The sequence below is a fragment of the Epinephelus moara genome, chromosome 3 (genome assembly GCF_006386435.1).
Source record: "Epinephelus moara isolate mb chromosome 3, YSFRI_EMoa_1.0, whole genome shotgun sequence".
Lineage (NCBI taxonomy): Eukaryota > Metazoa > Chordata > Actinopteri > Perciformes > Serranidae > Epinephelus > Epinephelus moara.
In genome coordinates, this window is record NC_065508.1 from 2,928,714 (window position 1) to 2,948,799 (window position 20,086).

Genomic DNA, 20,086 nt, shown 5'->3' on the forward strand with positions numbered 1-20,086 from the left:
CCTTTATTTTAGAATGTCCTTAAAATACCTTTGCCTGTCTGATCTTTTAATTTACCCATGCTTGGATGAATCTGAAATGTATTTTGCTACAGCACTGCAGCTCTGCTCTGTGAACAGACTGTCTTTGAGGTCGGACAGATCCAGCCCCTCCTCTGTCTCTGAGCTCTGAACTGAGTGCGAGACACATAATCTGCCTTCTGGAGGCTCTAGTTACCTTAAAGTAGCTCATCTCTGTTTCCCTAACTGTATATTTAGAAGTACATCACATACTGTGAAACTCACATGGCACATTCCACAAATCAGTCTGTTGCCCTTGTTGCTGCAGAATGACACTACTTATATTACTGTACTAATAATAAGAACAAATTTAGTTCCTGGATTTGCGTGAAATGTCCTGATTGGAAGGCGTGTAATTTTTTTTTGGAGTTACCTTTGTAGCACCATCCACTTCTGTTGGAAATCCAAAAAGTTATCCAACTGATCTCGATCAAAGTTTCTGTCTCCATGGAGTTTTATGAGTTTCATGAGCACTGTCTGCCTCCAGCCCTCTAACCCCACCACAATGTGGGCTGCAGACACAGTTGCTACTGAAGTCCTGCTGTTGAAGTGGCAAGGCTCTGCTGTATGTATTAATACCCCGGACACATAGCAGGGGGAGAGCCGGCCTGCACACCTTGCTGCACCCACATGTGTATGTATTTGTGTTGTTTTCTCATGCTCTGTCTGACACACACACACACACACACACACACACAGCCACATATTCTAATTTTTCTAATTAACAAATGCAGGACAAATATGCCAAGGAAGTGAAAATGCGCCATTGGTGATTTTCCCATCAAAAGTAACATTCATAATGTGACCATACATTACAAACAGCAAAGCAAAAATGATTCACAATTTACAGGAATATTACAGAGATATTGAAAATGTATCATAATGGATATTAACTGCATGAGGTCTCACGCTTGCCTACATTCTGTCAAAGAAAAACCTAAGTGTACAACTGCCATCACCACTGATTGCTGTTGTCTAATGATCGTGATGATTATTATTGTGGGTGACCGCAGTGTGACTTGAAGTCCTGGTTTACTGATTCCCAGCTGCTGTGTAATCTGAGCCATGGATAGCAACAGCCGGGGTGGGCGACAGTCAGGGGGTTTGGTGAGGGGATTTAGGGCTCTTCCTCTCTGTCTTTACTCTCACTCTCTCTCTCAAACTTAATATTTAAATATAGTGCAGCGCAGTGCAGTGGAGAGGTCCTGGGACATGATGGCAGCTCGCAGGTTTTGGATATTTTTTGGAGTTGTAACTATTCTCGGGACTTTAATGGTTCAGGGTAAGTGGCACAGTGGCAAACTTTTGGCACATCCTCATCGACTGGCTGGCTGCCCTTTTATCTATCAAAATTAATTCTCCGCCTGTCATGTGCAGGCAGAGGAGCGACAACCAGCTCTATAACTCTCACTACATTGACTGGCAATGACAGAGAAGACTTTTCATACTTTTGACCTCCTTAAAACGTGTTTACACATCCTGCTGTAAATATCAAATTTTAAAGATGATAATTTTGGAAGCAGACAAAATATTTTACTCCTGTTGATAGTTTATCTGCAAGCACACATAAAGTATATCTACAACATACAGCATTTTGAATACTACTGTAAAGCTGACATAAGCTGACCACGCACCTTATAGGCTTGCATGACTTGTATAAAATTTGGAAAACAAGGCAAACCATATACAAAGCATGCTGGGGTTTTTGAAGTCTCTCTGCTCGTTTAAGTGCACTTGTCGTTCGTATGTTCTACTTATTATTGATACTGATGTCCACATGGATCCTCTGTTCCATAACCCATCCCATGATTAAATATGACTTTGAGTAAATGCAGTTTATCAGATAGCACCAAAAAAAGTTAGCATCAAATGTGAAGCTGCTCTGGTTGGTGTAGATGGAGTTCTGAAACAGGAGGGTAACAGCAGGCCAGAAAGGCTACAGCTGCAGTGGAGGCAGAAGTGAAAGTGACATACTGTATTAATTTACTACTGTTTACAACTTTGCAGCATAATCTGTTCATGGGGACCACGCTCGAGACCCATTAACACAGACACTATTTTTCATTGCTGTTGCAGGCCTGTACTGTAGCTACTGCACCTCCTGTTATCATCATTAATGCTAATTATCTAGCCAGCAGCAGTAGAAGCCAGCCTGTTAGCGATCCTGAGGTGGGTGTTGGGGCCAGGTTTTGTCATCATTTAAAGCTACAGTTTGTAACCAAAAAAAAACCTGACCTTTTTTTTCATATTTGTTTGTTTGACTGTTAATATATTGACACAGCACAATCTTAATTAATATTTCATCAGCGCTGTCTAGTTTGACAGTTTGACCGCAGTGATTGACATGATTGGCAGCTGCGTTAAGCCCCTTTCCCACTGCACAAAAAAACCCTAACAACACCTAACATCTGGCTTTTAATGGGGAATTTTACAATCAGCATACACACCTGAATGAACGCACTAGTTTTAACCCCTTTACTGGTGAGATGCAATGCCACAAAATACAGCCCGTCTCCATCCAAGCAGCACTCAAACATAAATCCACATCAGCCTGCACCGAGTAGAAAGACAGACTGAATAAGCGGAGATATATAAACGAAAGTAACCACCATAAGGTTTTCACTGGACTCCATGCTGCTTTCTGCGGTTTACTAGCCTGTTTTCCAGCCTGTCCATGACGTCAAACATGACAAACAAAAAAAAGACACACAGATGAGAAAGGAGTCTATTGTTTAGTTTTAGTGGGTTTTCCTGTTTTTAAAATAACCTAACCTCTAATACCACTTTTTAGTAGAAAAGTGACTGACGTTACAGCATCATAAACTTTTTTAGCTGTTCCAAAAAATTAGGGATGTTTCATTGCCTTTTCATCGTTACTAGCTAACAGTCAGCTGTAGACTGCAGGAAAATAATTTATCTCACAGTGCCGTTCAAAGGCTACCGGCAGCTACTGGCAACTGTTCAGGTTGTTCAGTTCAATGTTTTCAAAGTTACTCAGTGAATGAGTTGATGTCATGAATCAATCAAAACACTTTAAATGTCAGGATGACAACTCCATGACATATGCTTTGATGACTGTTGATTGTCATAGAAATATACTTATCAAATTGACATTATTACTGTCAGATGGAAAACGTGAGATGAAGCTGAGTTGAGGCTGCAGTCAGCCATTTGACCTCTATACACTAAGAGCAGCTGCAAGTACAAACTTGGTATTAATTCATAAATAGGAGTGCACATTGGACAATAGCACATGGTCAGCTAGGGTGAGCTCGGCTTGCTTTTACCCCAGACAAACAGTGATGTTGTAATGCTTACCTGTGTGGTCATGTTGCTCTGACACATTATGCTGCCTGCCTTTTGGTCACCTTAAACGGTCAGCTCAAGCATATCACAAAAAAGCATGGTCCCACTGTTAGCTGTTCTGACTTTGGTAATTTCATTCGCCAAAGTTTTGAGGTATCCAACTTATACGATCATTTCGATCAGGTCCACTTCTCCTCAGTGGTCACCTGCAGGCTCTGCTTCTCATTTCCCATCATTCCTCTCCCGTCTCTCTCTGAGCAGCTGTGGGAATTGACCACGTCAAAGCATACAGTCGATACCAAACATGAACCGGACTTAAGTATTCACATGATAATATAACTGATCCACATGAGCTGGCTGACTGACATGGCACCTTTTAAAAGTCAGTGTGTTTCTCTCACTGTCAGTCTACAGTGACACTTGACAGTTTACTGTACTTAAGAGTATTTAAAAATATGCAACCTCCGTAATGCTTCAGAAACCTGCCTGTCTTTGCAACTGCCCATCATTAAAAAAAGTGGCAGAGTTTCCTTTAAGTGACATTTATTTATTATTTTTTGACATTCATAAAAAAATCAAACATAAGGGAGGGTATGATGATTGTGTGGAGTAAGAAAAAATGAAAAAGGCAAAAGCCATCCACACTGCAGTACAAAAGCAAAGGAAAGAGAACGACATTTGCAAACTTGCACATGCTGTATTCTTTTATTGTTTGTTGTTTTATTATTGTTTGTTAGTTAAAGGGATAGTGCACCGAAAAAATGAAAATTCAGCCATTATCTACTCACCCATATGCCGATGGAGGCTCTGGTGAAGTTTTAGAGTCCTCACATCACTTCAAGGGGAGAGGGGGTAGCAACATGTCAACACACGTCCAAAAACACATAATTGAAACCACAAAGTATCTCCATACTGCTCGTCCGTAGTGATCCAAGTGTCCTGAAGCCCCGACATAAAAAGATGTTTGGAAAAACGCAACTTGAACTCTGTTTATAGCCTCATTGTAGCCTGTAGCTCTGACTGCCTCTCTGTGCACTGCGCTCACATGTGTCCAGTATGGAGATATTTGTGGTTTCAATTATGTGTTCTTGGATGTTTGAATCTGGGGCGCCGTCAGCCTCCATTAGGTGGAGTTGTGTTGCTACCTCCTCTCCCCTTGGATCTCTGCAAGGGATGTGAGGACTCTAAAACTTCACCTGAGCCTCCCTCGGCATATGGGTGAGTAGATAATGGCTGAATTTTCATTTTTGGGTGCACTATCCCTTTAAGTTGTTTATTTGTGTCATGGCTTTTGTTCTTATTTGTAAGAAAAACATTCATTCATTCATTCATTCATTCATTCATTTATTGCCTATCCTAGCTGACATAAATAATAAATAAAATAATAAATAAATAAATCTCCTATGCAGTGCTGTTGTTAGGACTGGAAGCCCCAGATCTCATTCTTCTTCTTCTTCTTCTTCTTCTTCTTATTATTATTATTATTATTATTATTATAAGAATATTTGTTATAATAATAATAATAGTAATAATAATTTCATTCATGTATTCAAACCCTCTAAAATAAGATATTGTTAAACAAAAATGCAAGTTTTGGGTCCTCTGAGTCATGTCTTGTCATATCTCGCCACTTGGTCAGTCGACTTTCACATCTACAGATCACACACTAGGTATCCTAAGTGTGTCTGGTGTTGATATTCTGCAACGCCCTGTCAATTTATGCCTGTTACATGAATGTGTCTTTTCAAAATACACTTCCTTTGTTACAGGAAATGTCCAATTTCTGCTCATTACAATGTCAGTAAAACACCTCGTATTTACGCTTATTTCCTTGTGCAACGAAAGTACGTGGTTAGGTTTAGAAAAAAGACATCATGGTTTGGCCGAACATTCGTACAGGAAGCGAACACTGGCCTCGTAGGTGAAAGTCCGGTGTGAATGATTATACATTTTTAGTTGATTACACTCCGTATCATCATCTACATTTTCAAGGTAACTAAAACAAACAAATAAATATAGAGGAGTAAAAAGTGTTTTTCCTTCTGAGAGGCAGCAAATATAAAGTAGCATAAAATGGATATACTCAAGTACCTCAAAATTCTCAAAATTTTAATGTTAGTGGTTACAAATTATTCTGTCTATTTAATACTAATTACTAACAACTACTAATATTTTTAACATCACAATTCATAATTCATAATTAACAAACAAACAAACAAACAAACAGGTTTAAGGGTAAATAAGATGCTAGAGTGCATAAAAAAGAATCAAAATGGAGCTGATTCATAAAAATAAATAAATCCCAGGAAAGAATCCTCCCAAGACCCCCACGGAAATGTCCCCAGCACTGATTAAACAGTCTATTATTTTAAAATATGTTATTTTTGTAAATGGAAAAAAAAAAAAAAAGAAATATCGCAATTCCACGAAGCTGATACAGTAAGCAGGTTGTAATTAGGTCAATATATTAACTTTAACATACCACAGATAAATAGGGATATTAAAACATTACACTGATTTTCCAGTTAAATTTTTTTAGGACAGGTTGTCAACTTGCTGTCGTCTTTATTCTCTAAGTGTTATTTACACACCCTAGTAAGGAGCACTGCCTTTGTTTTCCTCCATGATGTACCTGGAGGAAGACTATGAATCTGGTCACAAACTCAAAGCTTTATTGGCCTAAAGGGATGCTCCAGTCTTTGTAGTACAGATTTTGATGAAACACAGGGGATGGCACATTTCTCATCAATGTGTCAAGTGTAATATTTAAGAATATTTAATAATTAACAACTGACAAACCCTTGGGAGGTGAGACATCTCACCACTGTCATTACACTACCTACTACACAGATTGTCCCATGAGATAAATAGGATTACATCTCAAAACTATGTGACGTATTTCTGCCTGGTTGGATCAGGCAGACCCGGGAATGAATCGATCACGGGGGACAAGATCATTACCACTTTGTAGCATGTGTTACTGTCACCATTTCTGGTTAATGATGGTATTGATGATTATTGTAGATGACCTGAGTGTGACTTAAAGTCCTAGTTTAGATTTTCCCAGCTGCTGTGTAATCTGAGCTGCGGATAGTGACAGCTGGGAGGGAAGAGGCAATGTGTCGGAAATAACCTCTACCTTACTCTCGTAGTCTCTCTTCAAGTTTATATTGAAATAAATTGTAGCGGAGGAGTATTGTTTGAATTACCATTGCCAAATAAGTGCAGCTTTAAGCCTGGTTGCTAGTTTCTAGATTCTTCATGCACCTGCTCATCTCTCTGGCCTGAGGTTGGTGTTTGTCTCAACACCTGTGCGCCCACACAGCAAAACATTACATTTTAACAATAAAATGTTCAGAAATGCATTTCAATTCCACATTTGGTCAAACATGCATGCACATGTAGATGACATCAACACAAAATATATCTCAATACTGAAAACACATTATTGTCTTGAGAAATATGAACTTCATGTAAATTAAAAAAAGTTCAAATTTGTTCTGGATAATATGGATAATTGATGGAAGTTATGGTGTGCAGCTGGTAAGTCGCTCTTACAACTTGTTGGTCACATGATACAGCAGGGGAGACCAGGGGTGGTTGTAATAATGGGTTGGTGGTAAAAGCACCATTTCCACTAAGAAGGGGCAGCCTGAGAGCCATGAGAAAAATTTCATGCATGACCACTTCCTTCCTGACCATATATGTGAAATTTCATACTGTAGAAAAAAATGTGCAGATTTTACTGCTAAAACACTGACACTATCTCAGGTGTGAAAGTAATTTGTTGAAACAAGTCTATGATTTGGTTAGTAGGCTATTTTGGTAAACGATGGCAGACAGGTGTGAGGATGTTTGTAACACCTTTTGAATAAGTGTTACAAGTAACCCCTAATGGTGCAACCATATATACGTAGATCAGAATCAGAATCAGAATCAGAATCAGAATCAGAAATACTTTATTGATCCCCGAGGGGAAATTATTTATGTTACAGGTGCTCCTTGCAAGAGAGGAAAGATACGGGCTACAGTAGATATACATGGTGCATATGTTTTAAAAGAAAGTTCTTGTAGAGGTTAAAAAATATCAGTACCGCTGTAAAGGCCAAATTAAATCCAGTGGCCTTCAACATTGTTCAGGCTAAGGATCCCTGAGCTGAAATAGAGACAGAGCACGGACCCCACATCACATATATTATAAACTAAGCACAAAAAGTAAGGAAATTTGTGTTTGGTAGATTATTTCTTTGTTGTAACAATGCTTCTTGGCAGTGAATCTTATACGGTTGGAAAGCCTGTTTATTTCCCTTTTAAATGGTGCCACATTTGTAAGGAACATGCATTTGTGGGATGAGCAGCAGAGCTGAGTATGATGGTTGCGCCCATGAAAGATTTACCAAATCTTCTCTGCCAATGCCAAACAGCTTTTTTTGCTGTTGACTCTTGTTTGGTGTTGTTTGGTGGATTGGATCATTGTGTGGAAGAACCATACACAGCCATAACAGCCTGGCACCTCCTCCTCATGCTGGTCACCAGCCTGGTCACACATTGCTGTGGGATGGCATCCCATTCTTCAACCAGCGTTTGTGGCAAGTCAGCCAACATGGTTGTGTTGGTCACTCTGGTACGAAATGCACGCCCAAGCTGATCCCACAAGTGTACGATGGGGTTGAGGTCAGGACTGCTGACAGGCCATTCCATCCTCTCCACTCCCAAATTCTGGAGGTAGTCTCTGATTAGTCTCGCTCACCAGACCTTTCTCAAGAAAGGAAAGGTCTGGCTGCGCCGACTCTCACTTTAAGATTGGAGAAAAAAACGCCCCGGCTTTTTTTATTTCTTTCAACCAATCACAATCGTTCTTGGCGGTGCCACAGCAACGGTGCGCTTGAAAACTGCTACACAACCGGAGGTGGTAGGGCGGGACTTCAGCGGGTGGCTCGTTGCGCCCAACGAGAGGCTGATCTATGCAGCGAACTTCCGCCCACTCAGACTAGTCTCTGATAAACCCCGCTCTGATCTGGAATCATCGCTGAACATATTGTTCCTGCACATGTTCAGGTTCCAGTTCACGTGTTGCCGACACCAGCGCAAACGGGCCTGACAGTGAAGGGCAGTCATGGCAGACCTATGTTGGCTGCGTGCAGTCTGTTCCAGATTGTCTGGGCAGACAGCCGTCGGCCATATCGTCCTGCAAACCTTGACTGCAAATCTGTAGAAGACTGCCTATGGTTCCTAAGTGCTGACAGGATGAGGAAACGGTCTTTTTGGGGTGCCGTCTTCTTGGGACGCCCACTTCGAGCCCTGTCTCTGACATCTCCTGTTATATGGAACTTGGCCTTCAATTTGCAGATGGTACTAGGGCTCACTCCAAATAATGCTGCAACTTGGTTTTGCAGAACACCAGCTTGAAGTTGTCCTATCGCACAGGCCCTGTCCACATCAGTCAAACGTGGCATGCCGATTCTTGGAGCAGACACAGGTGCTGGCACCTGATTGTCAGCACCTGGGGGTACCAAAAGCTCGAAACAAGAGTCAGTAGCAACAGCCAAAAAAAGCTGTTTGGCATTGGCAGAGCAGATTTGGCAAATCTTTCATGGGCGCAACCATCATACTCAGCTCTGCTGCTCATCCCACAAATGCATGTTCCTTACAAATGTGGCACCATTTAAAAGGGAAATAAATAAGCTTTCCAACAGTATAATATGTACTGCCAAGAAGCATTGTTACAACAAAGAAATAAGCCACCAAACACGCATTTCCTTACTTTTTGTGCTTAGTTTTATAAAACTGAGTTGCATATTAAATTGGGCCTTCAGTAACATGTAGGATGGCCTGACGTGCCATGTATTAACATACCCCTATATGGTGCATACAATATTAAGCTATTAAAATAATAACTATTGGCAGATTTATGTGTTCATACGTCATGTTTGAAATAATAATACAACTAATTTGCCAATATGTTTCAGTAATACCTAACTGTTAGCTCGCTAACAATCCTCCCTGGTCTCCCCTTGACATGCTTTAAAGTACAGACAAAAGAGCTTATTTTGCATCTGCAGCATGTTTTTATACTTATTGTCCACATTATTTCAAACTATAGAAGTAGTAGTTCAAGCTACACTAACCTCAACAATGAAATTAACTAAACTACTAAACAAAAGTGGTAACACTGTGATAAACTGTAACAAACTAACGAGGATGGCATGTTTCAATACGTAGGGTTCTTTAAAGTGAGACTTTTGCTGAACACAATGGCCTTGGTAACAATTACAACATAATGGCAAACACTAAAACATTGTGTAACAGCAGTACAAGACAAGACAAGTTGTAAATAAGTCAGTAAACTGGCTGATTAATTTGCACAGCAATATCTATCTAAAGTTAGCACACATTAGCCACTTAAAGCTACTGGTCATACCAAGTAAGGCAGCAAAAGCTGAGTGTGATGAATTGTGCAACAGCACATTTTATTGCTTACGAGATAATAATGGTAAATGATAAAACAGTGTAACAGTAGCACAAGCAAGGGAAAAAGTCAAGACACTGGCTGAATAATGTTGGCAACACAGCAATATCCAACCAAAGTTTGCCAACAATAGCAAACATTAGCTGCTGCTGGTCACTGGACCGAGGGAAGCTTTTGAAGCAAAAGAACAAAATGGAAGTATTTGTTTTTTCTTCTTTCAGTGGTTACATAGTACTTTTTTGCCTTTTAAAAGTTCATTTAACTTTTGGTCACTTGTCGTTTCAGGCCTCATGGTGATACCCTCCTGGGGGACATATTTATCCATTTTCCCATTTTTCAATTGATGGACATAGAAATATTATTATAACATAAGTTCATAAACCTTATCTAACCTTATCTCTATCTATTTTTTCATGCAGTGCAGTGTAATGAGGAGTCCCAGCTGATCAGTGACTTGTTCAAAAGTTACAACAAGAATATTCGCCCGGTGGTTAAACCTGAAGACAAGTTGGACATTCAGATCAAGCTGACCCTCACTAACCTTATCTCCCTGGTGAGAGCTTACGCTTCCTACTTGTTACAACAAAGCTTGGCTGTGACACCTCCAAACAGCAAATATTCACGATTCTAAGAAATAAGCACGGCCACTAGCTCATCATAGTGAGCTCAATAATGGCTGTTAGGTGTCGTAACTCAGCCATGCATGATCAACACAGCAGACAGCTCAAATATTCATACTGCTTCTTCACTTATACCACAGAATGAAAAGGAGGAGACTCTGACGACCAATGTGTGGATCGAGATTGTGAGTTTTCCCTCTCCATACTTTTTGTTTTGTTTGTGCAAGCCCTCATTTGTGTCTAGATTTTAATGTTACTGGTGACCTTTCACTCAAATGTCATTTATAGCAATGGACTGATTATCGCCTTGCCTGGGACGAATCTAAATATCATGGCATTGGTATTATTCGTGTCCCGTGCAGCACTGTTTGGCTTCCTGACATCGTCCTTGAGAACAAGTAAGGCAGTAAAAAAAAAAAAAAGTTTGCTTGCAGTGTTTTGTATAAAGTCTGGTGTCAACTGTTTCTGTTCTTTATTCTCAATTTCTGCAGCATTGATGGCAAGTTTGATGTGGCCTACTACGCCAATGTGTTAATCTACAGCAGTGGTGGGATGTACTGGCTGCCTCCTGCTATCTATCGCAGCACGTGTGCCATTGAGATCACCTACTTCCCATTTGATTATCAAAACTGCACATTAGCGTTCAGGTATAGTTAAACTATATCATTTCAAAAATATACTATATATAATTGCTGATTTATGACTTTGTTCTTTGTCTTTGTGTGTGCTGCATCTTCTGAGAAGCTCAACAGATCTTTAATAATAATAATAATACATTTTATTTCTGGGTGCCTTTCATAACACTCAAGTCGCCTTACAGAGTAAAATACAATAAAATACAAAAAAATACAAAGTACAAGATAATTAAACATTTAACAACAAACAAACAAACGATTATCAGTTTAAGAAGCAAACAAAACATCTGTTCAGGCTTACCCACTCAAAGAGAGTAGGAAAGCCGGAACAGGTGAGTTTTCAGCCTGGAGTTACAGTGTGGGAGTGAATCAATATTTCGGAGGTCAGGGGGGAGTGAATTCCAGAGTTGGGGAGTGAGGTGAATGGAGGGGACAGCGAGGTAAATAGAAGAAGAGGATCTGAGGTTCGAGCAGGTATGGTGATAGGAAGGAGGTCAGAGAGGTACAGAGGGGCGAGGCTGTGGATGGCCTTGTAGCTCAGTAGAATCTTATAGTGGATGCGGTAGGTGATGGGGAGCCAAGATGGGTGTGATATGACAGGTGGATGGGGTCCTAGTGATAATACGGGCAGCGGAATTCTGAACCATCTGCAGTTTATGGAGGATTTTCAGGGGGAGACCAAACAGGGGGGAGTTGCAGTAGTCAACCCGGGAAGTGACAAGACTGTGAACCAGTATGGTAGCGGTGTGAGGTGTGAGGGAGGGGCGCAGGCGGTTGATGTTGCGGAGATGAAAGTAGGCTGACCGTGTTATGTTGTTAATGTGGGATGAGAAGGAAAGCGTGCTGTCGAGGATGACACCCAGACTCTTCACCTGAGGGGAGGGGAGGATGGAAGAATTGTCGATTGATATGGTGAAACTGTGGGCTTTGGCTAGATTTAGTGCTGATTAGTAACATTTCTGCTTTATCACTGTTTAATTTGAGGAAATTGCATGTGAACCAGGACTTTATTTCGTGAAGGCAGCCAGTAAGGAATGAGGGTGGGAGGGTGGAATCAGGTTTGTAGGAGATGTAGAGCTGGGTGTCATCCGCGTAGCAATGGAAATTAATGTGGTTTTTACGGAAAATGTGACCAAGGGGGATTAAGTAGATGATAAATAGCAGGGGCCCCAGGACAGAGCCCTGGGGCACACCTGTGGAGACTGGGAGAGGGTGCGAGGTAAATGATTTCAGCTGAATGAACTGAGCGTGGCCAGAGAGGTAAGATTTAAACCAGTCAAGGGGTGTATGTGTGATGCCAATAGCATGAGTCTGTCCAGGAGGATGGTGTGTGAGATGGTGTCGAAGGCCGCACTCAGATCAAGCAGAATGAGGATGGATAATAGACCAGAATCAGCTGCCAGGAGGAGATCATTGGTGATTTTAAGCAATGCAGTTTCGGTAGAGTGGAAAGGGCGGAAACCAGACTGGAATTGTTCATAAAGATTATTGCAAGAGAGATGGGCATGGAGCTGAGAGGCAACAGTTTTTTCAAGAATTTTTGTGAGAAATGGAAGGTTGGAAATAGGGCGGAGATTATTGAAGTTATTGGGATCTTCTTCAGTATAGGAGTAACAGCAGCTGATTTGAGAGGCGAGGGAACAATTCCAGTGCTGAGAGTGGAGTGGATTATGTGTGTGATGACAGGGGCCAAAGAGGAAACAGTGGCTTTGACTAGAACAGTTGGAAGAGGGTCTAACTGGCAGGTTGATGTTTTGGATTTCTTAATTAGACCAGAAACTTCAGCATCAGGTGGGAGAGTGAATGCTGAAAGTGACTGAGAAGGAAGCAAAGAGGGAACAGAGGACGATGAATAGCAGTTGGGAACAAACTGTTGATGGATATTTGTGATTTTAGTAGAAAAAAAGGAAATGAGGGTGTTAAAGAAGGCAGTGGAATACATATGGGGAGGAGGTGAATCAGGAGGTTGTGTGATATTTCTGAGCACAGAAAAAAGAGCTTTAGAATCAGCTTCATTAGAATTATTTAAACCAGAGTAGTAGGTGGATTTGGCTTGCTTGATACAGTCTTTATAATGAGAGATATGACTGTAATACAACACTCTCCACCCAGTAAGGATGAGCAATAATAAACTTTTTAAATTGATATAATACTGATACAGAAACTTTATATTATAATTTTAACAATACAGATACCGATCATTTCTTAAATGGGTATTTGATTTTTTAAAATAATGATCATCTTTAGGCAGAAGAAAATCATTACACTTAAAGGAATACTTCACCCACAAAATGTCCATTTGTATATCAGTTAGTCGTGTTGTGTTACCTTGAATTGTGAAGAAAACTTTGTCCTCTTGCATGCCTCCATGGAAAACACCAAACTTATTGATTTATTGACTGATTGGGGACCACGTTTAACAACAGCAAAGCTATATCAAAACATCCACTTACAAACTACACAACTTGTGCAGAGTAATCCAAGTCTCATTTATCTAGTCTTATGCTCAGTACTTCCTAAACATGCATTTTCGCTAAAACTGTACTATTTAAAACTGAACTGAGAGTGAAACTTATCGATGCTCTCTTCAAAGCAACACTTCAATAGAATTTTTTTTTTCTTTTTTACAAAAATGCATGTTCTTTGGAAGTAGGCTACTGAGCATGTGACTGCATGAGTTGTGTGAGTCTTCTGTTTTGCTGTTGTTTAACATGGTCCACAAACAATCAGTTATCAATATGTTAGCCATTTTCCCTGGAGGTATGCAAGATAAACAAGTTTTCCTCACAAATTCAAGATAACACTGCATGACTAACTGATTTACAAATGGTCATTTTGTAGGTGGCGTGATGGCAAATCCCATGACACATATTGGCCATTAATAACAAATTTATTATGGGCAACTGTCAGGGTTTGCTGATTTAAAATGTTTGAAGAGGTTAGTCATGTTGCTGCTGTGTGGTACTTTCTTCTCACAAATAGTGCATCTTGCTGGATTTTAATTTGCAGGTGAAAGGTAACACCCTATTACATTTCCTTTTAAACATTCTCTCCTGTTTGATACATGTGTGCGACTGTGCGCAGCTGCAGAGACATGTATAGTTCCAGACACATTCCGTTTGTAGCGTTTACAACATGTTCCTACAAACCGCACCCACCAGTAGTACAAGACAAACCCACCAATGCAACGGCTATCTAAACCCTGATACACTGTAGTGAATAAATGAGACCAAAAGTAACAGTAATCCACTTTATAATTCATAATACATGCAGACGTAATTCACTTTATAAGTAATGAGATGTAACCCTTCTGATTACCCTTATCCTAAACTTAACCACCCCTCTTTTAACGTAGACTTATTAGCTAGTGTTAGCTAATTGCTAAGTTAGCATTAATATAAGTAACGAGACGTAACCCTTCCTATTACCCTTCTCCTGACCTTAACTGCCTCTCTTTTAACGTAATGCTTTATAGCTAACATTAGCTATTCGCTAAATTAGCATTAGTATAGGTAACATGACATAACCCTTCCTGTTAGCCTTATCCTGACCTTAATCGCGTTATAGGCAACGTTAGCTAATTGCTAAGTTAGCATTAGTATAAGTAACAAGATGCAACCCTTCCGATTACCCTTATCCTAAACTTAACCGCCTTTCTTTTAACATAATACTTATTAGCTAGCGTTAGCTATGTGCTAAGTTAGCATTAGTATAGGCAATGAGACGGAACCTTTCCCGTTAGCCTTATCCTGACCTTAACCGCCTCTCTTTTAATGTAATATTTATAGGCAACGTTAGCTAATTGCTAAGTTAGCATTAGTATAATTAACAAGATGCAACCTTCCCGATTACCCTTATCCTAAACTTAACCGCCTTTCTTTTAACGTAATACTTATTAGCTAGCGTTAGCTAAGCGCTAAGTTAGCATTAGTATAGGTAATGAGACGGAACCCTTCCCGTTACCCTTATCCTGACCTTAACCGCCTCTCTTTTAACGTAATACTTAATAGCTAACATTATCTAGTCGCTAAGTTAGCATTAGTATAAGTAACAAGATGTAGCCTTCCCATATCCTGACCCTAACTTTAACCACCTTTCTTTTAACATAATACTTCATAGCTAGTTAAATGCTAACTTAGCATAAAACTGATCATGAAACTGATGTGTAGGTTAAGGTGGGCTAGTCATTTAGCTAGAGGACGGTTCACGTAGCTGCTCCAGCTGCAGTTATCCCAGCCAACACGTCCAAGTGGGGCCCACAAGGGATTTACTTGGGTTACATGGGCTTTAACTGGGCATGGGCTCAGAGTGGGTTTTTAAGTGGGTTGGTGTTGGGCCCCATGTGGGCATCCCAGAAGAATATACATGGGCGAGAGATGGGCATCCCAGTTGGCCAGCACATATGGGAACTAGATGGGTCCCAACTGGGCCATAGCCTATTGTTAAATGAGCTGTAAATTTAATTGTTTTAGGTAAAATAATATTGTTATATGCTGCTGTATTATTGACACTTAAGGTGTCATCAAAATGTTTTGGTATTTAAGCCACTATAATGTGAGAAAAACCTGAATAAACCCAACCACAGCCGTAGATAGCCTATCTGCTCTTTAAAATAGCCAGTGCATTTGTGCGTGTGTGGCCGGGGTTGTCATGGAAATGAGAGAAAGTAATCTCGCGATAACCGGATAAGTCGCGGCTGCTCCTCTTAGTTCTGATGTAATGCAACCAATGCAAAGATCTGTCTCAGGGTGCCGAGATGGAGCCTAGCCTGGGTTAAATTAGAGGGCTACACACATGCTCATAGAACTGGAGTTACATCCAACTATTTTCTGTTCTCTTCTGTCCTCACTGCCGTAACCCCCCAAGATCCCAGACGTACAGTGCCAATGAAGTAGATCTCATTTTAGCTATCGGAGACAACAGCGAAACTATTGAGTGGGTAGACATCGACCCAGAGGCTTTCACAGGTGCAGTAAATCCACATTCAATACTCCAGCATTCAAAACATACAATTCCACTCCAGCTTATTTTGTTTTCACCCCTCAGAGAATGGTGAGTGGGCCATTGTCCATCGTCCAGCCAGGAAGATGGTCAACACACGCTATTCCCCAGATGACCTAGAGTATCAGGAGATCTTGTTCAACCTGATCATCAAAAGGAAGCCCCTCTTCTATATCATCAACATCATCCTGCCCTGCTCCCTCATCTCCTCACTGGTTGTGCTGGCCTACTTCCTACCTGCACAAGGTCAGTAATGCTGTTGTCCAATTCCCTACAGGTATTATTACACAGACTATTATTGTTTCAAATGGGGCAGTGTTGCAAGGATGTTATAAAATACCAAGACACATAATGTTTCTAGCTGAAATATCAGACACAATAATACTGAACATAATAAAAAGGACCCAAATTTAGAAGTAGCCATTTCATTGGGTTTGTTATACAGTATAAGGATTAAAATGGAGATTCTACGACATAATTTAGAACAAAAATTAAGTATTTTCTGTCCAAAAAAAAGAAAAAACAAACTGCAAATTTGTTTTGACTGTATGTTTCATTATAACTACTGTAAATAAAAACAAAACGTAGTGAATATTCTATGTAGTATTGCTGCATGTGAAGTGCCTGAGCACAGAGAATGTACTGGATTGCCAAAGCTGGTAAGATTTTTTAATTTTGTGTGTCTCCTAAGTCTCTGTCATCTTCTTTACAGCCGGCGGACAAAAGTTGACTGTTGCCATCTCTGTCTTGCTGGCTCAGACTGTTTTCCTCTTTCTTATTGCCCAGAAGGTCCCTGAGACATCTCTCTCTGTCCCTCTTATCGGCAAGTGAGTCAGTGTGTGTTCTCTGCTGACCTCTGCTGGGTGTTTTTCTTCTCTTTCTTTAATCCATACAGTTTCAGTCTCCCTCACAGATCTTCTCTTTGTCCTCCTCAGGTACCTGATCTTTGTGATGTCTGTCACTACTCTCATTGCCACAAATCAAATTGTGGTGCTCAACTTCTCCCTGCGCAGCCCCAGCACTCATACCATGTCCAATACCATCAAACATGTAAGTACATCCTCTGCGGCCGGGTTTCATTTGTCTGTTCAAGAGTTATTTTATGTAAACTAACTACTGTTACCTTCTCTGCCAGGTGTTCCTAGAAATGGTTCCTCGCTTCCTGGGCATGTCCCCACTGGTGGATGATAGTGAGGTGACAACAGAGGTAAATGGAGTGAGGGAACGGCGGCGCAGCTCCTTTGGCCTCATGCAGAGAGCAGAGGAATATGTGCTGAAACAACCTCGCAGTGAAATGATGTTTGACAAACAAAGAGAGAGGCATGGGCTCACAGGATCAATTGGTAAGACATCTTTTTTTAAAACTATGACCCAGCTCCAAAATTCAGTGGTGAAAAGTAACTAAGTAGCCTACATTTACACAAGTACTGTACTTAGGTGCAGTTTTTAGGTACTTGTATTTCCATGTTTTGCTATTTTATATGGGGTTCACCCTGGACAGGCTACCAGACAATCACAGGGCTAGAGACAGACAACCATTCACACTCACATTCACACCTTTAGAGTCACCAGTTTACCTAGCCTGCATGTCTTTGGACTGTGGGAGGAAGCCAGAGAACCTGGAGAGATCCCATGCTGACACCAGGAGAACATGCAAACTCCGCACAGAAGGGCCTCAGCTTGCTGGCAGGTTCAGACCCAGAACCCTCTTGCTGTGAGGCAGCAGTGCTTATCACTGCACCACTGTCCCACCCTATTTTCTATCCCACGTCTTCATATCCCTCATTGTAGCCATTTATTTGTGTATTAAAGGCGCAATGTATGTCGTTTATTTCCTGTCCTTTATTTTTGCCTCATCACCATCAAAGATGCCTGTGTCTGCCTCGGGCAATGCTGTTGCATACTAATGTCTGAGTTAACTGCCTCCTCCCCCCTAGTGGATAATATGGATGTCAGCAGCACAGCCAACCTGTATAAGAGTCTGGCCCAAGCTGCACCTGACATCAAGAGATGTGTGGATGCCTGCAACTTCATTGCTGAGAGTACAAGACAGCAAAATAACATTGGATCTGTGAGTGTTACTTCATACTTTATCTGCCAAGCCAACAGTTTGTATTGTATGTTTTAAATGTGTCTATTGACGAAGTGTTTTTTGGCCTATATTTTTTTAAACAATTTTGAGCAACTGTTTTAACTCTTACCTCAGTTGTTTAATCCCTCTTTACTATTTCCAAATACAGGAAATTGAAAGCTGGGTACTGATTGGGAAGATGATCGACAAGGTGTGTTTCTGGGCTGCCATCCTCCTCTTCACCATCGGCACAGTGGGGATCTTTTTACAAGGACACTTCAACCAAGTGCCTGAATTTCCATTTCCGGGGGAGAACAAAAAATATGTCCCAAGTTAAAATAAAAAAAAACAGCCCCTTTTGCTGTGATGAAACCTTTCCAAGGGTCACTGTACCTCATGCTGTCTATAAGGCTGAGTTATCTTGCTCATTGAGTCCCAGGCCCAGATTCAGGGCTGAGTTAGCAGGGCTTTAATTACAGGAATTTAACAATAAATCTTTCTGTGTTCATGTTCACAGCTCAAACTTCACTCTTTGTGAACACTTGTTAGGCAGCTGAGGGTCTTCCATTCTAACTTACAACTTAGTTATGAGTTCTTCATCTTAGTGTAAGTTCTTTGGATGTATATGTTAAAACATCACCATCATCATTAAGTGCAATTATTTATTATTTGTTTTGTGGAATAAAAGACAATATCCACAGTTTGTGTTTAAGCAAGTTCAGACTTCAGGTCAGGGGGTGTATTTGAAGGAAAATGTGGATTCACCACTTTGCTGAGAAAGTTATTTCTATTGCAGCACATTGTGTCTGTATTGCATGGGGCCACAAGCACTGTGTCAAACTGAATTCATATATACCATTAAAGAAGGTTAATTAAATGGATTAAACAGATTTTATGTACACACAGTGTGATGAAGTTACAAGAATCATCCATGTGGCACACTGCAAAAAGTCTGCATAAGTTTCCCTGCATGTACTATGTCTTATGTGGATCCTGTGCATGTAACTTGAGCCAGCCAACTCTGAACCAAAGCCTTATTCTTACTATGACTTATTCATTAGCACGTCTTGTTAGGAGCTAGATAGCTCAGAGGGACATTGTCTTGATTCATTGTGCCATGTTTTTTAAAATAAATACTTTTTGCGCATTGTGACTTGTTTAATACATTTATTACAAAGTGTGAGTTGTGTGAAAACCTCCATGACACATACAATTAGGGAAATGGGTTTTAATTTGCACTGAATGTCAAAGTAGTTTTGTTTGTTGTCTTTTATACATCTTATTAAGCCTTTCTAAGAGAAAATGATCAGATAGTAGGCAGTCACACACTGTGTGTGTGTATGCGGTTCCTCTGGGGTGATGAAAGCTAAGGATGCTCAGCTGTAAGTATAAATACAATGTAAAATGCCACAAAAATTCAACCACTACCTTACAGAAACAATTCACAAAATAAAACTGATCACTTGTAAAGCCATGATGTAATGTACAGTCTGTTCTTTGTACGCACAGCTGTTTTAAAAGTTGCATCAGTGGTTATTTAAGAGGAGTATTCTGAGATGTGCTATGTACAGTATGTTCATGTGAACTACAAAGGCAACCTCCCACTGAATAAGGTTAGATTTGTAATCAGGTTATGTTATTTGTATCATATCATAGACTCAGCTTGCTTGGCCTCAGTGATGCACTGCTGTAAATTATTTTTAAATCCTTGGTCAGACTTTTGGTGTAAATGTGGTTTAACACCTCCATGTGGTGTAAAAATGTACTACACCAAAGTAGAGGACACAAGCACCACTGCAGACCATAGCTGCTCTACTTGTATATTTTCTGGGCCTCAAACTGTCACCACACTGAACGGTTTTTACTTAAAGTGTGGTTTACGTATTATTATTTACCAGTACCAGTACTCCTCAGTCAAAATTTCCCC

At 40.4% G+C, this 20,086-nt stretch overlaps 1 protein-coding gene across 1 annotated transcript; it reads left to right on the plus strand.

Moving 5' to 3' along the window:
• Window positions 1-1,178: 1,178 nt before the first annotated feature.
• Window positions 1,179-19,601, plus strand: chrne (cholinergic receptor, nicotinic, epsilon). The gene is made up of 12 exons (XM_050040165.1): window positions 1,179-1,339; window positions 10,252-10,385; window positions 10,593-10,637; window positions 10,741-10,850; window positions 10,944-11,099; window positions 15,954-16,054; window positions 16,134-16,334; window positions 16,801-16,915; window positions 17,024-17,138; window positions 17,224-17,431; window positions 18,026-18,159; window positions 18,329-19,601. Exons 1-12 carry the CDS (start codon window positions 1,270-1,272, stop codon window positions 18,494-18,496), a joined length of 1,557 nt encoding a protein of 518 aa, XP_049896122.1. The 5' UTR covers window positions 1,179-1,269; the 3' UTR covers window positions 18,497-19,601.
• The last annotated feature ends 485 nt before the right edge of the window (window positions 19,602-20,086 follow it).